Source organism: Lycorma delicatula, chromosome 2, assembly GCF_047948215.1.
Source record: "Lycorma delicatula isolate Av1 chromosome 2, ASM4794821v1, whole genome shotgun sequence".
Classification (NCBI taxonomy): Eukaryota; Metazoa; Arthropoda; class Insecta; order Hemiptera; family Fulgoridae; genus Lycorma; species Lycorma delicatula.
Window position 1 is genome coordinate 25,513,934 of NC_134456.1, and position 20,494 is coordinate 25,534,427.

Here is a 20,494-nt window from a genome sequence, read left to right on the forward strand (position 1 = left end):
ACATCTGTAAAGAATAAAATTTTGAAGACTAAAAAGTAGAAAATAAAAAATTATAAAAAATCTTTTTAAAAACCACTTTTATGTTAAATGCACTAAAAAGTAGAAAATAAAAAATATGTAAAATAAATTTTTAAAATACCACTCTTAAATTAAATGCACTAAAATGTAAAAAATAATTTTATGATGGTATCTCAGAATGGATTTGACAACAAGTTTTGATGGTGATATGTAAGATTATATGGAAGTCATAGCTTCAAATTAAAAATTTGATGTGTTTGCCAATTTTTTCTTATGTATGATGAATAAAGAGTGGGGTGCAAATACACATAAGAAAAAAATTGGCAAAAACATAAAATTTTTAATTTGAAGGTATGACTTCCATATAATCTTACATATCACCATCAAAACTTGTTGTCAAATCCATTCTGAGGTACCATCATAAAATTATTTTTCACCTTTCAGTGCATGTAATTTAAGAGTGGTGTTTTAAAAATTTATTTTTACATATTTTTTATTTATTTATGTGATTGTTTTTCTTCATAAAATAATGAACTATAACCAAAAAGTAGGCACCGGAATGTACCAATCACTTCCAGAAAATCCTGATTTGTTAGTATCAATCTCTAGAGTTAAGTTTCTAATTTAACTAACATTACATCAGTTTTCATCATTAAAAAAAAACATATTTTAGCACAAGAGGTAATCAATTTTGAACACCTAATAATCCTATTCCAAGATGCCACCTGCCAGGGCAACCTGCCCAGAGAGCCTAGCTGTGGAGTCATGGTGTAGCTTTAAGTATCATTAGAATGAATATACAAATAAATGTACTTTTTTTTCATTACTTTTAGTTTAATAGAATGATTGTTCTCATTGATTTTATTAGGAAATTAATAGAGTTCTCAAAGTGGGAGGTCGTTATATCTGTATATCACTTCTACAAAAACATATCCTTGCATATGTTTTAGAATACTTTTCATCTCATGGTTGGATGATTCGTGTTTGTCGATGTCATGATGTTGAACCTGTTGGTCATAGCTTACCAGTTTTTATTGTTGTTTGCACTAAACTTAAGAAAATGACTAACTTCAAACCTGTAAGTTTTGAATTTATAGAATTAAGTTTAATGTTAAACTTAAGTAATTAATTATATTCAAACTAATTTTCTTTTATAAAGAATTTGGAAGTTTATTGTGTTATTCCACATTTTAATGAATCTTATATTTGAAACTATACCTTGTAATATTTTTTGTTAGATAATATTTCAATTAACATTTACAATAAAGAGCTAAAAATTTGATTAAAGATGCCTTTAAAAATTTAATTTTATTAAAACTTCTTTTATCTGAAGTAACTTGCATTGATTAGTTTAAGATACTTGAAACCATGATTAATGAAATTTCAGCCTGATGAAGTTTAGAAGTATGTTTACATTTCAATAAATGTTTAAAAGTAAACTGTAATTATCCATTATACGATTACAGTTATTATTTGTATTGAAATATTGTGTGCAGCTGAGAAGTATATAGTATTGTATAAAATAAGATATAACACGGGAGCCTGCCAAATACGAACCAGACTATTGTTTTTAACATTTATTTATATACAATAAAAATATAAAACTTATTTATTGGTTTACCTTTGAAGTCTTTCTGAAATACTACAGGATTTTTCTCAACATGTGAGAAACTTGTGGATCCCTTCGTCATAAAAAATTTGAGGATGTGTCACAAACCAGTTGCGCACTTGGTTGCGCCAGTTGGAACTTCTCTACTTTGTTGTTGCTCTGGAATCTGTATCTTCCAAGTGCCTCCTACAATAACCCAAACAAACAAAAAATTCATTGGGTAAATAAGGACTGTATGTGGGTTGTTAACCTTTTCTGTCCGTAGGCAGTTTTCATTCTATTCAAGAGCTGACACTAGTGTACATAATATACTAATGGATAATGGAATGAGCACTCCATGACTGATAACCACTTCTGGAGCAATTTCATCATTAAGCAATTTTACATCTGACCAGCTAATGTAATTCTTTTTCTACAGCATGTCCTTTAAATTTGCTGGCCCATTTATAGGCTTGGCTACCTGATAATGTCATATCTTCAAACTGCACATGAGGTCTGATCAAATATTCTGAGGGTTTGACACCCTTATTTATGAGAAGTTTCACGATAATACATTGCACAATGATCTCTCTTGCTCTGAATAATGCTACTGACGAGAGAGACGCAAATGCCAAGGCAGCTGAACCATACATATATATACATAGAGTAATTAATAGAATAAAAATTACAGTTGGCTCTTAATAATTCAACATTCTTTAGACCAACACCTCCAGTAATCCGACATTTTACATCTAACTGCGGAGGCAACTTGTGTAATGCCACTATTTGACTTTTATGCATGCCGTCACAACTGATAAAACAGAGACATCAAGGTCAAGTGATAAATATGATGTTTTAAGTGAGTAGGCCGTGATTATGTAGAATACTCAGTAAACTACAATACAGTACTTCTGATCATCACCGTTAATGTCATTAGCTGTGCCTGCTGTTGAGCACATGGCTGGCGACTTGTACAGTACAGGAGTTTACAGATAGCATTAAATTTATTACAGTGTCTTACTATGTGTCTCAGTATCACATGATCGTGTGCCATGTTTGGTTGTCATATTCATTTCAATTTGTTTACTTTTCCTTATTTTAAAGTGTTCAGTTTTCCATATCTTAAATCGTATCAGAACTTTGTTATTTTTAGTTTTGAAGATGTCGAAATCGCAAAAACATAAGCTTATCATGCTAAGTTTATTTCAAAAAGCAGAAATTATTAATAGAATTGACGTAGACAAAAAAAATGGTGACAACTTTACTGTACAAAATTGGACTTGCAAAAATTTATGATTTGCAAAAAAAATCGGGTAAAAATAGAAAAATTTGTAAAAGATAATGTCAGTGGTAAAAGTGATCGGAAAATATTAAAATCTGGCACATTCGCATTAATAAAAGATCCACTTTATGCTTGGTTTATCCAGAAGCATTCCAAACATACTCCTCTTTCTGGTGAAATCATCAAAGAAAAAGCTAAGCTTATCTATAAAGAAATGATGAAGAAAGAAGATTTCCGCACAAGTGACAAGTGGTTCTACAAATTCAAGAAGCGCCTTGGAATCTGTGTACTAACCACTAAAGGTGAGAAACTTTCTTGTGATTTTACTGCCATTGAGCCATATAATGAAAAATTTATAAAGATAGTCCAAGAGTTAAGTCTTGATCTGACCAGGTTTATAATGCCGATGAGAGTGGGTTATTTTGGGGCCAAAATAAAATGTCCATTGTGCTAAAAGGACCGCTGCAGGTCGCAAAACATTGAAAAATATAGTTATGTTTGTCTTGTTCAAACACGAGTGGTACCGATAAACTTGAATTGGTTGTTATTGGCAAGTCTAAAAGTCCTAGGGCTTTTAAAAATGTAAGACTTCCTAGAAAATACAAGGGATACAAAGTACAGTGAATGACAATACAATACAATGTAAAATACAGTGGATGACAAGAAAAGTATTTTTGAATGGTTTAATGAGCAGTTCGTGTCATCGGTAAAAAAATTCCTTAAACAACTAAAATTACCAGAAAAAGCATTGTTACTTTTAGGCAACTGTACGGGGCACCCAGATGAGGAAGACTTAGAAAAGTAAAGATGAGTTTATCCGTGTCTTATTTCTTTGTTATGAATATTTTAAAATGTTTAAAAGAAATAGATTTTAAAGAAAAGATGTGTTTGATCTTGCACAAGCATGGGAAAAGATTCCTGCCAAAACAATAGTGTGCCCTTGGAAACATTTGTGGCTAACTCATTCTCTATTACATTTATACAAAAAATGCAAAAAACCAGTGAAAAATCAAGAAATACCAATGACATCTGAAAGTAATGGTTTTAGTACTGATTCTGAAATAAACGACATTAGGGGAGTCGCTAGCCCAACAGTACAGATAGGATAACTCAGAAGTACTGCGACATGATGATGTAAATGAATGGCTGACCGGAACCAAAGATGAAAATTATCACTGGGAGATAATTGAAGATGTGCTGGATCAGGACAAAAATGATGATGATGACAGCAAAAATGTGACACCTTTGCCATCATTAGTACTGTAGGCTACAAAAGTACTTTGAATGATTTTAATGTGTGTATTAAGTGGGCTGAAGAAAATGAAGTGGCAGCTGCCGATATTTTAACATTAAAACGTTTACGAGAAAATAATTTTAAATTGCCCATTAAAACAAAAAACTATTCATCAGTATCTTTCTGTTAAGTAAGTAAGTAGTTTTATTATTGTTATTTTCTTATTAAAATTACATCAGTTATTCAAATTGATAAATGCTTATGAAAAAACGTTACATAATATTTTCTATTGGTTATTACATTGAAATTTGGAGTAATTTCAATAATCTGATAAATTCCCGTAATCAGACACCAAGGCTGTCCAATATGTGTCGGATTATCGAAAGCCTACTGTATTGCTTTTGTTTATAATACTGTGCTATGTTAATGGCAGGGTATAATTTTTATGGTTAATTGTAAGTAAAAATATAGTAGTGTTTATATATACTTAAGTGGTCATTTATTTAGTTGAAAAAATATAAAAAAATGAATTGTCTTGCTTGATTAATTTTATTTGTTGCTTTAAATGTAGTTAGGTGTAGAAACAAAATAAAAAATTACTGATATTCTATTAGAAATCTCAACTGAAAGAAGTTGAGACAGAAAAAGTCTTGATTTACTACAAAAAAATTATTTTTATCTTATTTCTTTCTTACACTTTTTCTGTATGCATTTGGTCCCACTGTAATCATCCATTTGAAAACAAATAAGATTAAAAAAATTTTTGTAATTTAGATTATAATTTTTGTTATATTGTACATCTTTATGTAAACTGTATTACATTTTCTTATTTAATTATATTTATGCAATAATGGAGTAAAACGATCGTTAGTATTAATGTTTAATTTTTTTATCAATTATTCCCTTAGTGTAAGTTTATTATAAACAATTTTTTTTCTTTTAAAAGAAAAGAAGTTATCTTTTTGTTTAAAAGATAACTTTTATGACTATGTGATTTAATTTTTGTGTTTAAAAAATTAGCTTAGATAAAATATTTATGTTTATAATGTACATTATTACTAATTATAATTTTATTATTATTATTAATAATAAGTTAAAAGATTGTTGTGAAACTTTGGACTGAATCATGCTACCCGATTCAGTTATATCTTAAATATTCTTATCAGTGAGTTTAATAAATGATGCAGTATTAAATGGCCAGATCATAATGTTTATCATCAGTTCACAAGTTAATGTAGTGACATTTGTTTATCAGTTCAATTCAGTAATGTGAAGGGTATTTTCAATATTTTATTCAAAGAACAGGTATAAAAATTGGTATTTTTTTATTTATTAATTCTCAATTTGTTTAGAATTATTTGATTGATTTAATTTATTGATTAGTTTTTATATTTGTAATTAATTAAAGATGTAAACTTATGTCTGTAGTGCAACATATATACATGTATGTTTGTATTAAGACTGATGTTTCAATTATTGAAATAAATTATAAAACAAAAAATACGCTAATGGCTAGAAGTGGATACAATAAAATAATAAACAAAAAAAAAGTATATCTTATTAAACTCATTAAAGATATTTTACTCATTTTAAAATGTTATTAATATATTTTAATACTATTATTTATTTTTATTTTTTTAATTTTATTTATTTACTTATATCATACGTACTACTATATACTACTATCATACTTACTATATATATACATATATATATATATACATTCGTAGTATCTACTGATGATAATTGTTTAATGATCAAAATGGATATCAAGTTTTAAATAAGTAAACTTTTTACTTAATATTTATCAAAAAAAATGATCTTACAAAATTTTAAATTGAAAGATAATTTTAAAAGTTATCTTAAAATATCTTTTGGTATGATTGTTTTAAAAAGAAAAACAGTTGTGGGTAATTTTTTTGCTAGGATATTAATGTTTTTATATGTTGCTTATCAAAATAAAGTACATTTGGTGATGTATTTTAGGTATTTGAAGTTGTATTGTCTGCTGATACTGTACAAAGGCTTACATCACAAGAAGAAATGATTGATGCAATTAGTATGAGTCAGCAAGCTGCTTTGGTTTGCTCAGGATTAGCGAAGCAAAATATTTCTGATTCTGGGGAAGTAACTATTGATTTAGCTTTACCAGATAATTCAGTTCCACGTTATAGTATTGTTGTAACAGATAAAAAATGTAAAAAATTAGCAGAGGCAATGACATATGCAGCTTTTATAGTACCTCAGGGCAGGTTAGTATTTTCATTATAAAATTCAAGCCATTTGTATTTAAATATACAGATTCTTTAATATCTCTAAATTTTTTGTTTGAAAAAAATTCCCATTTTATACCACTTAACATTTTATGACAGTCTGTAATATAAAATTTCTGAGCTATTTGGTTGTATAAAGCAACTTAATGGGAGGGTTGTTTTTTAGCCCCGGTGTTAGTTTAATAAATATCAAATCACCTGTCTGTTTTTTCTAATTGAATTATTCTAACAGCTAAATCCTCTTTTTAAAGATTGGATTGATTTGACAAAGTCCATATCTGATATTTACATACAAATTCTCTTCTCATTTAGTTTTAGAATTGTATGTTCTAATTATCATTGGAAAGAAATCAAACAAATTATTTTTGTCATAGAGAAAAGTATTTTTATAAAATTATTAAAGTTTTAGACTAATTGGTGATGATAAAACAGTTCAGTAATTACTTTTAATGATTAACATTTGTTAGATGATTTACTTATGGACTGTGCATTGTGCTTTTGAAATCATTTTTATACATTTTAATAATAACCGTACTGTTGAAATATGGCTAGGATCATAAACTACAAGGCCCTCATTATGTATAATTCCTACATAACATTATAAGTGGTTTGTATGCTTTAAATTATTATTTGGGACTAACTTAATGAAAAATACAATTTTTTCCCCTACTATTATTATTTATCGGCTGTCATTAAATGCAAACCATGAATTTCTGAAGCATTCTTTTCAGTAATTTATATGCCACATCATTCACTTATCTGCATAGTTCACTGTAGTACAAGTAAATTTAGGATTACTTGAAAATATTTCATTTTGAATCTATTAGAATGAACAGTATTCTCCAGATCATCTACAATGCATATCATTTGCATTTAATCTTGAAATCTTTATGGATAGGAAATATTATTTTTCTTGTGAGAAATTACAATACGTTTTAGTTCCTACAACATCTGTGAAGGAAGGTTTTTATGTTTATTATTTTTCTTGAGCTGTAAACAGCATTGTAAATTTTTGAAACTGAGAAAAAATTGCCTACTGGATTTAGAAATTGTGCTCCAGATTTTTGTTTTAATTTATTTACTGCTCTTTTATTTTCTTTAGTTTCTATGTTAATTTCATGTATTTCTTTTGAGAATGATCTAAAAAACATGCTGAAATTATTAACAAGGAAAGAAAAATTTTATTATCTTTAATAATTTTTTATTTTATATACTGAATAATAATCTTTTTCTAATTTGTGTTTGTAAATTCTTGTGTATTATGGTACATACTTTTTTAGTTTTTAAATAGTTTGTTTCTAGTAACTTTGATCGGTAGTCTTTAATCTAAGAGTTGTTCCATGTTTATCAATATAATGATTAACAAGATGAAAAATTTTATGCTTTTTAGTTAAAATCATATGGGTTTTACCATTAGCTTTTTAATGGGATTACATTTTAATATGTGATGATTCAACTTCCAGAAAATTTTGACATATCTTCGCATTTCACATCCCCCAGACCCCAAAACCACTGTCAGCTCAAACGTTTATGTATATGTTTTTATATATATATGTACATATATATATTCACTTTTTTGTGGACATGATAACTGCCGTAATTTTGTACCAATCACTTTCAAATTGTTCCTTAAAAATAACTTGTCCCAAAATCTCAGTTGAGTTTGTTAACGACCAAAATTAGACCATGGGGGTTGAAATGAGGGGCTTTTTCGAAAAAACAAAATATTGCTATAACTTTCTTATTAAGTAAAATATTGAATTTATTTCAAATTTCTACTATTCTTTGGATAAAGGTCTAAAACTCATCTAAGTAAAGTTTTTTGATATCACCAACCTTTTGCCCAGGGGTGGATAAAATAGGGTTTTGAAGGCAAAAAAAAATCATACCTCCCTTAATAGGCACAATATCAGATCGGTTTAAAGTAGTCGTTAGTCTAAACATTACCTAAAACTTTTGTCTGAAACAATTTTTGATATGACTTACCCTTATGGCAAAGGATGATCAAAGTGTTACTGGAATTGTAAGAAGATGGGGCTTGTCATATGCTAAACATGAGAATTTTTTTTCACATGCAACATTTTCATATTGAGTAAATTTGAAGTTTTTCTTCTTTTTTTTCTTTGAAATCTTTTTTATCCTCTACTTAGCATTGATGAAATCTACCTCCACATTCCAGCATGCCGCAAGGGATTTTTTTTAAAACCAGAGTTTTAGGATAAAATAAAGTAATAATAATAACCATTCAGTATTAAAGTTTACTTACGCTTTTTTTTTCAGGGAAAGAGAATGGCTGTTTGGTACCAAAGAAGGACGTGATCTTTTGAGAGATAGTTCAGGAATGGATAGATTAGCAGTTATATTATTACACAGAGGTCATAAATATTCAAACCTACAAGAAGTACAGGATGAAGTACGTGATGCAATTCGTAGCATTGCACCTGCCGATATCTTGTCAAAGAAACAGGTATTTATTTTAAAAAATTCACCTTAGTTTAATTGTTAGCAAATTTCTGGTATTCATTTGTAATTTTTTTATTGAAGTAGAATATTGGGGTGTGCAGCAATTAATTTTGAAAATAACAATTTTCTTTTTCTTTTTTTTTAGAAAATATTGGATCTGTTCTTAAAGCTCCAGTATGTGTATCTAACATTGATCATCAACATAGGTGACCATTTTCCCTGTAGAAGGATAGTTTTACTAAGTATTGGACCTAAAAAAAAACTGGTTTAGTAATAAAAAAAAATAATTAATAAATGAAATAATTAAAATTGATATCTTGACATTAGATATGATATCCTCAAAATTTTGTGTCATTCTGCCATATGGCATATTGTTGCAGCGTCACTTACATAATTACTAGTAGTTCATAGTAAAAGAATTAACTCAGCTTATGACAGATCATGTACAAGAACATTTTTGAATTCGTGGATGAGTTCATCAGTATGTGAACCAGTAAACTTTCATTATTACATAAATAAAAATAAAAATCTCTTTGAAAAAAAAGTGTTCATAACAACTCTATATTTTTATGAAGTGTTTTTAATAAACATGTTGTTCAGTTAGAAAAAGGAGCTGTATTGATTCTGTTTTGTGAAAAATCTAATTATCATAAGCCGTATTTCTATGAACACATTAAAGTTCACTGTGTAGCCCTGAATGTTGCATAATTTTCTCTCTGGCTATCCACTGGATATGGTACCAATTAAAAGTACGAGGTCTGTTGAAAAAATAACAAGTTTTTACAAATAATAAATAATAAGTTTTTTAATTACACGTCAATGGAGGTATTTAGTGATGTGTGCTTGGCAGCATTGTGTTCCACCTATCCTCCTCTGTAACCACATGTTCTTGGATTGTTGATATCTCGTTTAGGTTTTGTGTTATTGTTATTTGAGTACAATGTGTTTAAGTGTTAGTAGCGATTTTGTAATGTGCGTTTTTTGGGAGCAACAATACAAGGTAAAATTGCGTGAAACTGGGGAGAACTTTCACAGAAACTTTTCAAGTTTTGAAACAAGCTTACAGAGATAATTTTCTGGATCATACGCAATGCTACAAATGGTTTTCACGATTTAAAAGTGATCATCAGTCAATTGAAGATGACCCTTGACCAAGAAGGCCTTGACTTCAACTGATGACTTACACGTCAGAAAATCAATGATCTGGTGCATGCAAATCGTCGATTCACTGTCAAAAAACTTGCAGAAAGGGTTAGCATCTCGACTGGATCAAGCAATGATATTTTGACTGAAAAATTGAGCATGCATCGAGTTACATCAAAGTTTGTTCCTCGTTTGATGACTGAACAGCAGAAAGAACATCGAATGCACAATTGCCGGCAACTCCTTGAACAAGTCGATGACAATGGAACATTCATGCAAAGGATCACAATGGGAGATGAAATTTGGGTTTACGGTTATGACATTGAGACAAAAGTTCAATCATCAAAAAATCACACATTACAAAAATTGCTACAAACACTTAAATGTGTTGCACTCAAATAACAATAACACAAAAACTAAACGAGACATCAACAATCCAAGAACATGTGGTTGCAGAGGAGGCTATGTGAAACACAATGCTGCCAACCGCATGTCACTAAATATCTCCATTGGTACATAATTAATAAAGTTTGGTTATTTTTTGAACAGACCTCGTATAATATAAATCTAACCAGACATTTCCACTTTTACTGTAAGAAATTCCTAATCTATTGTGAGAGAATTAAAGATGGCATGTGAAAGTTGCCTCCCACATAGCAATGTAACAATGGCTTATTTATCAACTGATCTGTCTTTCAAATTTCAAAGAAAAAATTTTGACATGCATTTTTGATAATTTTATTGTATCAGATCACTTTTCTCCCTTTCCTGTAGACTCCACCATTTTTACTTAAAATACATCCTGAGTATAAAAATTAGGTATAAATTAACCTTGAGACAGACAGAACTTCCAGACAAAACGCTTTTCTTGTTTTTTAGCAAATATAGTGATGAATAAAGATTCTAAAGTGATTGAAATCTCAATACAGTATTGATAATAATCTCTCTATGATTATATTAATTAAGAGATGGCTTAAATTGCTGTATAAATGATTACAATCAGTAATTATTTATATGAAAGTAGTGTTAGGTAAAAAGTTAAAAAAAATTTTTTTCAACATACAGAAAATTTAATTTTACTGTCTTTCACACTTATTCTTCTCAGTTTCTCTGTATAGAAACTAAGAGTGTAAGAAGAATGTTAAAATTTTACAGTTAGATCCCCTTCTTATGCTATTAGAGTATCCCAGCAGTATACAATGTAAATGAAGTTTTCCTTTACATTAAGGTAGACCAGTGCAAAATGGTACATTTACTTTATTTAAATCATGATAATCATGTATATAATCATGCCAAATATGACTACATCCATTGTTTTTTGATTACTTGAATTTTAATTGTGATATTTTGTTAACAAAAATCCTTATATATTATTTTTACTAAAAAAACATTTAACTTTTAGTTATGTTTTTACTTTGGATTTATTGTAATAATATAGATGCTGTTTTTTATTATTATTATTATTTTTTTTATTGCAGAAAATACCTTTTCTTTCTGTTGGTCCTGATTTGGGTAATAGGCAGGAAGTAGTAAGAGGCACTAGTGATATATCTGGAGAATACATCGTTGAAGATGCAGAAGGCGATAATGGCACTGTGTATAGGAGGCTGATATTCCTAGATAATCAAAATGTTGTTCAATCAGAAGCTAGAATGATAAAAGGTACAAACATAAAAGTATTTTTTTATATGCATATTTTGCTTAACCTCTGACACAAGATAGTGTGATAAACAAGTGAACAAATTGTACAAGCATTTGTCACTTAGCCAATAGTCTTAAGTTCAGGCTTGTTTAGCTTCTATGCCCTGATTTCAGTATTACAATCATCAGGCCGTGCATAAATGCATGCAGTAACTGCTATAGGACACCAGAAGAAATATTTTTACCCATTGAGTAATGATTTGAATAAATGATTTCATGAAAAAGTAAGTCAAGAAATTTTAAGCCATTTTGAAATTCAAAATGAAGATTTTTCCTCTTGGTCAGTTTGTTTTTTTGTGTTTTACATTCTTCAGATGGATTTTTAGTTCAATATTTCAATAATAGAAAGTAGTAGCAGAGTAAAATTTGAATAGATCTTAGGATGATATCTACCAGATGGGTATTTTAAACTCTTTTTTTAATTTATTTACATATCCTGAGGATACATTTTAACAAAAAATCTAAGGGTAAAAATGTTAGCAAGTAAAACTTTAAACTTACATAGGAAAAATTCTCTGATATTTGAAAACAAAGCTGTTAATGGTCTAATCTGCCCTTTGTTTCAGAAAGATTTCTTGATTTTACTCTTTTAGAATCCATTTTGATAATATAAAGAAAACTTTAGAATTAAAGTAAATCTAATTTGGAACAGTTTTACATTTACAAGTACTTATCCTTTTGGAAAAAGAAAACCACTTTCTGAAAACATTAGTTAAAAGAATTATCGGTGCTCAGATAATTTAATATTTTCTGGGGGGGAGGGGGACATAGTTGTAAGATTTGTATGTCACTTAAATTCATTATTTTTTCTTGATATGATACATTAAAATATTATTCTTTTAGATACAACAAATCCAACTTCAAAGATAGTTGACATATTATATCTTTCCTGTGATCATCATGTATTTATGACTGCAGGAATATCAATGGCTTCAATAAATAGTAATAATTCAAATATCAGAGTCCTTATAATTGGACTTGGAGGTGGAGGATTGTGTATGTTTATTCGCAAATATCTGCCTCAGGTAATAAAATCAATAAATATAATTTTTATAATTTGTAATTACATTATTTAACTAGTTTTATTCATTAATAATAATAACATCTATTTAACTAGTTTAATCATTAATAATAATAATAATAATTATAATAATCTGTAATACAGAAATTACATTCAGGAAAATGCAATTACATTTATTTTCTTTTTTAGTTTCAAAAAAAAAAAAATTTCAGAGAGTGACATCTTAGATTTTAGATTTCAAGAAATTAACTTTATTATCTATCAGTCAGTTTTTTACACTACCATATATAATTGCATCCTTCAGACATAAGAACTTGTTTATATAAGTCTGAATAAAATTAATACAAATTTCAAACAGAGAACAAAAATATATTAGTTCATAAATATTTATTCCATGAAGTAGATATTAAAAATATATGAGGTGTGATCAAAGAATTATGAGAATTTTAATTTTTATAAAAAAAAAATTTACTTATACTTCTATATTGCTATTTCTCCTTCAGAGTAGTCTCCTTTGTTGTAACACACGTATGCCAGCATTTCTTCCAATCCTCAAAACATTTGTGGAAAGTATTTGTTGGTATAGCCTTAAAATCACTTAGCAATTTTTTTCTTTATTTAAGTTTACTTAGTAATTCTTTTATCTGCCATCACAAATTGTTGTCCTTTAATGTTATCTTAATTACTGCGAATAGTAGAAAGGTACAAAATGTCATTTTGAGAAATTACTAAGGCTGCGGCATAAATTTAGCATTATTTGTGGCTAAAGAATCACACTTCTGTGCCTAAACTTCACAGTTAAAAATCACAGTTAATAGTGAAATATTAACTGGAGCGTTATCATGGTGCAACCCCATAAATCGTTTGCCTGCATTTGTTTCTTTCTTCAGATTGCTTTTTCACCTTCAAATGGTGTGAGCAATATTAATAAAAAGTAAATTGACTCGCTAATCACTAATTTTTTTATTTCTGAATTGCTAGAAGACTGAAATTAAGCATGGTTATTCCCAAGGGATATCTAGTCAAAATAAGGAAAAATTGTTTAACTCAAAGAGATTAAATTAATTAGGGTTAAAAAGGGATGCTAGGATTGGAAGACCTGTGAAAAACTTATTTTAAAGAGTAAACAGCTACTCATACTGATGGAGTAAGCCCTCACTGACTCGCTTGTACTTAATGGCTCTCTTTTTCAGAGAAGCTGCTGTAGTGAAAATAGGTGCATACTGTTCCTTAAGAAAGATAGAAACTTGAAGTTTAACACTAATTACTTCAGTACAACATGAAACGCATGAAGTTTTCCCTTTGAATTACTCAAAAGGGTTTGGTAGTTTGTTAGCCCATAATGAAGATGACTTTTTTATTACAGAAATCAATAAATTTATGCATTTTTTTTCAGAAAATCATCCAATTTATTAAGTAATTGAGACCCTAAATATTACAAAAATTCAGTAAGTAAATGTCCAAATTGAGGTAAAAAGTGAAAAATTTAATAAAATTGTATTCATTCTTGTAGAAAGTTATACATATAATTCTGGCTACATTGGCTATAATAAATGCTTTTCTTCTAATACGTATAAACTTTTAATAAAATAACACAGATACTTTACATTTTGTATTTTATTTTATTGATTCATGTAATTTTATAAAAGTTGGCATTTCTTATGAAAGAATTGGAGAAGAGATATCTCTTAAAACATGTTTTTTAAAATGAATAAAAGAAATCATTAAAGTAAAATATTATCTTAAATATTTACTGCTTAGATATATACATTTATGTGGATAATACAGTACAATCATTTTATCATGCACATCATGATATTATACACTGTAATTCCTCTATGCACTATAATACCGAGATACTCACATTTCATTTGATTCATGGAATGTAGTTATGCATAACTGGTAATGTCCTACAGTGAGTGTTGTTAATGTTGACCATTTTTCTGAAGGAAGAACCATTTTTTTAACACCATATTTTTTGACACTCTTTGTAGGGCAATAGACTAATGTAATTCATCTCTGCAGTAATGGCTCACTCCAGATCTTATAGAGTAAGTGGGTTGTTCGATATATACGTCCTTTCAAAAATCCTAGGGAAAGAAGTCTGGTGATGGTAAGTCACAGGAATGAGAGGACCACAGACCTTTTGAGATGATGCGATCACCAAACATTTCTTCCAAAAATTGCATGGTGTTTTTGGATATGTAGCATGTTGCCCCATCTTGTTGCAAGTAACAGTGTTCATCAGGCTGGAGAAGAGCTACAGATTGCATAATTTTATCCTGGTATGCCAGACTTTCAAGGATTTAAAATAAAAAAATCAGGCCCACTATTCCATCAGGCCACTATTTCATCATCGAGAAATTGCACAACAAATCCCTACCTTCTGTGAGTGCAGCAGCAATTCTTGTATGATGTGTGGATTTTGTGTTGACTAATATCTGTTGTTCTGGTTATTGATATAACCGCTAAGGTGAAAATATGCCTCATCACTAAAAAACACATCCAGTATGCCTATTCCATTACTTTCCACCTGGTTGATAAACCACTGGCAGTACCTTATTCTTTTAACAGTGTATGGGGATTTCAGTTCCTGTACACAATGTATTCAGTGTACATATAGACCTTATTTATTTGTGGCATCTTGTGCACTCCTGTATGATATTCCTGTCTGCGATTATAATTTACGCAAACTTTTCTTTAAAGACTGTTCAAGTAATGCACATAGTGCAGGATAAAATGATTGCACTATTTTATCAAATTAAAAAGCAGCGGTATTCATGTAATATATATGATATAATTATAATCAATTATTTATTTACTAGAGCTGTATTGTTGTTGCACAAAGTCTTTAATTTATCTCCTTTTAATTTTAATTTATCTCCTTTTTTGAAAACGTGTCAGTAATTCATTAAGTCATTGGAATGTATTCTAATTTATATAATCTGTTTTTAAAAGTGTAGTAAAATATAGACAAGGCATTTTTTAAGAGTGTTCTTTAATGTTTTATAAATATTAATAGTAACTCCTAAACTCAATAATAATTTATAACTGTGTTTTTTTGTCAGATTAATATATGATATTGTACATTTTTGTATTGTAATTTCTCTTCATTTGTTTCATGGTCTTGAACACCCATACCGCATAATTTGTGTTTTGCTGATCATTGACTTATTTATGTACTTGTTGAACAACATAGTTGTGTTTTTTTAAATTTCTTAATGGACTTTTGTGTTTGTAGTATACGTGTTAAAATTTGTAACATCATTGCTGAACCCAGTGTTCAGCAATTGAATACAATTGTGTACCATACTTGATTTCTAATGCTGTAATCTTCTGTTTAAATTTATGGAATGTAGGAATAAAAATTAATCTTCAGAACCTACTGTTTTCAACATTAATCAACACCACAATAGTTGAAATGTAATATTATGTATTTTCTGCATTTTATATTTAATAGAATATTTTACTGTGCTTACCTGTTATTTTGTATAATTAATGAGTTTACATTATTAAAAAGTGAGTAAGTTGTAGCAAGTTGTAGTGTGTTTAATTTTGGTTTGTAAACAGTGTTACATGATTTTCAATCATTTATGATTTAAACAGTTTAATATTACAATAATTTTGTAGAATTTCACACCTTGATTTAACATTTTCTGGTGTTGGGTTATATCACATTTTTTTAGATGTGCCAAGTCTCATCTTTGCAGTTTAGAGCATTGTGTTGTTCAGAAGAATCATTAATCACAATTTGCTTAGTATAACAAACTACTACTACAGTAGTCCAGATGGCATCTGTTTTAAAATGGACATATTAGGACTTTTTCTATATGATCGCAATTTATATGATTTGCAATTTTTTGCTTTCAAACAAATTAAATGTCTTCACAAATTTTTATCTAAATTAATTGTAAAATTACAGCTTAAAAGTACTTGGAAAGACACTTCTTTTAAAAAAAAAATTTTGGTTCGTTAATTATCTCCAAAGATATAACTGATCAAAGTTGACCACCATTGTGCAACTTTTGGAATAAATTATTGTCGATAAATTAATAGACTGATATAATTTGCATTTGCCAGTATGATAGTTGAACTTTTTAGAGCTTACAAACCATCGATTAAAAAAAAAAAAAAAACAGTTTTGCTTGTTAAAATTGCAAGTATGTTTAAAAAATTTCCTAGACTCTCCTAATTAACCGATTAAAATTTTTCAAAATATATTTGAAAGTTTGAGTGTTATTTTGTATGTGATTAAATTTTCAACCATCTAGAGACTTTATTTCAGTCTCTACACAATTTGGGAAAGGTGCTTTTTTTTAATCTGGATTGCGAAATTATTGTGTAAAACTGTCAGACCAATTTTGTTGAAATTTGGCATGTTGCTTTATCATATCAAAAAACTTTTTGAGGATAATCTGAAAGTCCTATGTGTAATATAAGTACTCAAAAAAAATTTCCAAAATATCTTATTTTTTTAATTTCATTTTTTTCACAGTTATTGGTATTTTTGCTTCAATAATAACATATTCTTTGACTTGCAACCAATGTTATTGTGTGTAAAATTTAATAACAAAACTTTTTTCTCCCTCAACCATTTATTTAAAATGAAAAGTTATTGAGTTATATATTGTTTATATTATCTTTTGTTATTTAATGAAATATTTTATGTATATATAATATTGTAATTGTATATATATATATACAATTAAGGAAATTAAGTTTGTCTATTTGGTCTAAAACTGATTACATTATGTTCTTTACACAAGTTATTCTGTTCTGTGATTTCATATAATTTCAACTTAGTATTATAAGAATTAGTTACTAATATCTTGATTTTCTAACTAATACTTTTTTAGCTTCTTGATTTTAGTTATGACATGTTCCATATTTTTTTTTTTTTTTAGTATTTATTTGTTTTTTGATGTGATGAACTATCAATTTTTCCAGCTGAGGATTCGGTCCCACAGGGACCAGTTATAATGGAGTCTCCTGTACTGTACTGATGTTGTAACTAGGGCAAACCCTGAGACCCACCTCAGTGACTGATAGAAGCAAATACTGCTTGTAACTGCAATAAAAAAGGTAGTATATATAAATTCTGATTCAGCAAACTGGAGTTGTCCATCTGCACTCTCACAGAGTTTAATATTGGTTGTATTTTATCAGTTTTGATAAGATAGCGTTTTAATTAAAAGATCACTATGATTCATTCTTTCAACTTTTAGGTTAGCAGAAGTATATTTATGAATCACAATATATTGACATTGGTTTTGCTTAATTTGTTTTAGAGTAAATTTTCTTCTGGAAGTATCAGCTCTACACCAAACATTTACTCCCATCAATATATGTCATTGTTTCTTATTTTTTCTACTTATTCTATCATGGTTAATCCAGACAATTATGTTAAACATTCAGTATTCTTATGTTATGTTATTATTCTTTACTTTGAACGACAGGCACCATCAGCTAAAGATTTTATGCAATAAAAGATGAAACCTAGCTTTATGTACCATGAAGCTCATCAGTGTTATCATAAATTTTGATACATGACTTATTTTAAACTTTTTAATTTTTTGAATTTAGTCATGTACAATATAAATATAAATATTTTGGAAACTTTACAGATATTCGTAAAATATTAACAACCCAATTTTTTAGTCAGTGCTCAAATATATCATTTTTGAGTCGTTTGCAGCATAAAAAATTCCCATTTCATTGAAATAATTTTGCACACATTTTAGTATTTCAGCAATGTTTAATTCTTCTAGTTCAGTTTCAGGGATTCAGAGGTTATTACAGTTAAAAAAGTTATTTCCATTCCTGAGATACTTATATTTAAAACAATTTTTTTAAATATATTATAATAACTCTGGTGAAGGGATATTTATTATTGAGAATCTTTTATGTTATAGCCTCAGAATTAAAAAGCTTGAAATTGGAAAAAACTTTGTTAACAGAAATTACTAAGTAACTTAAAAAACGTAATGTACATGAATGAATTAATATTCATTATAGATGAAGAGATAGAAAGTACATATAAAAAAGCTGACAACGTAGTTCTAGTACTTTCCCATCATGTTTTTTTTTATGCATGGCTTACACAACACATGCAACTCTTAATTAAAAATATTTATCATTTTATTTAAATGTAATATTTTTTGTTTTTTTAAATCAATGATTCCAACTAAAGCGTGCGCAGATATGGTAACTTTTCCAATCAGATGAAATGTTGACTCGCACTAAACATAATACAATAAAACAAAATTCATATTCTTCATTCTGCAACATTTTGTCTGTGAAGTTGGCATACACAGTATAGTCGATAGGCTTTAAACCCAGTAAAAACTGTAAACAGTATGGATGCATGGGTATTTACTTAAATCATTCCATACTGTTATCATCGACATTGCTAGTTTGTGGCTGGCCTTCCTAACAAATTTAGGACTATCCCAGACACGTTCAGTTGTACTCCCTGACATGTTCAGCATTATCTTCAGACATCCTTGGTCTGTACTCTTCTCTTTACACAGATATCTGGTTGTTTCATACTCATTATGCCATTGCTGAATGTTACTGTTACTCAGAGGATCACAATAAAACTGTCTACATGACACACATTGAATTGTAACTACAGATTCACATTTAAACAAACTAAAACACTGAAGCCTTTCTGTTCAGGGGTTACTGTTTTTGCTAATGGCAGTAACAAGAGGAAAAATTGGAAATCAATCTTTGGCTGTGCATACAATTGGAACTGTTGGTTTGTTCTTTAATTGTAGCCTTACAAAAACACTGTATGCTTCATTTAAGAGATACTGTAACAGATTAAAACATATATATTCTTTTTTTACACCCGGTAAAATAGAATAAAATATTTTAAGATTATAAAAAAAATAGGAATGAATTACTGAAAAAGAGATTATTTGTCATTTTTATAAGAATCAGGTAGTTGGGAAAAGAGTAGAAAGTGTGAGAAAGCTAGCTGCAACAAGGAAAGTGGAAATGTATGTAGCTCTACCATTTTACTTTTTAATTTTTAAATGGAAAAAGCAGTGAACAGATTTTTAGAAATTTGAGAGGTTACAAGTCGAAAGGGAAAAAAAGTATGTTAAGATTTTCTGATTATTTTTTTGGTTTACTTCTGACTGGGAATGGTTTAATATAATTTAAGCCGTTGTTCTCAAAGTGGGCGCTGGAGGTCTTCAGGGGAGGTGGTAGAATGCCCACAGAAAATTTGGGGCATTCAGGTGGTCTAGGAAGGCAATGGCTGATTAAAAAAAAAGCAAAAATTATGTTTTTCTGATACTTTAGACTAAAATGTAAAGTTAAATGTAAGTTTCAATTCAGAAATCGGATATGCCACGTTTAACAACAATAACTGCAATTGCTGTTTTTAAGAGTACATCTTAAAATTATTAAAATTTTAGTTTTATTATTATTTTAATAGATGGTAAATTTAAAAATGTTGGGATGCTAGAAAATTTTTGAATTCTCAATGTGGTGGGCGAAAAAGTTTGAGAATCAATGATTTAAGAAATATATCTCCGCTGGGAGAATAATTCAGTTTAAAAGAAAACAAAAGTAGCAAACTGAAACTATAAAGAAGTTAACGAAGATTTAATTTAATAGAATAGTATACCATAAACTCCAAATCTTGTTATTTAGGTTTTAAAATTACTATATGAATAAAGTAAAGAAGATATCAAAAGTACACATACTCAAGCTTAGCAGAGCTGTTTTGTGAAAAAGAAATTTACTGGCATCAAACTTG

At 28.6% G+C, this 20,494-nt stretch overlaps 1 protein-coding gene across 2 annotated transcripts in view; it reads left to right on the forward strand.

Moving 5' to 3' along the window:
• The window catches only part of LOC142320574 (eEF1A lysine and N-terminal methyltransferase homolog), a 48,876-nt gene that overhangs the window by 13,446 nt on the left and 14,936 nt on the right, over window positions 1-20,494 (forward strand). Inside the window, exons 4-8 of one of the 2 annotated variants that reach the window (XM_075358513.1) lie at window positions 887-1,096; window positions 6,109-6,374; window positions 8,676-8,862; window positions 11,480-11,663; window positions 12,546-12,727. In XM_075358513.1, the coding sequence (XP_075214628.1) occupies window positions 887-1,096; window positions 6,109-6,374; window positions 8,676-8,862; window positions 11,480-11,663; window positions 12,546-12,727 (1,029 nt within the window). The remainder of the gene's footprint in view (window positions 1-886; window positions 1,097-6,108; window positions 6,375-8,675; window positions 8,863-11,479; window positions 11,664-12,545; window positions 12,728-20,494) is intronic. The other variant, XM_075358515.1, reaches the window with a different exon arrangement.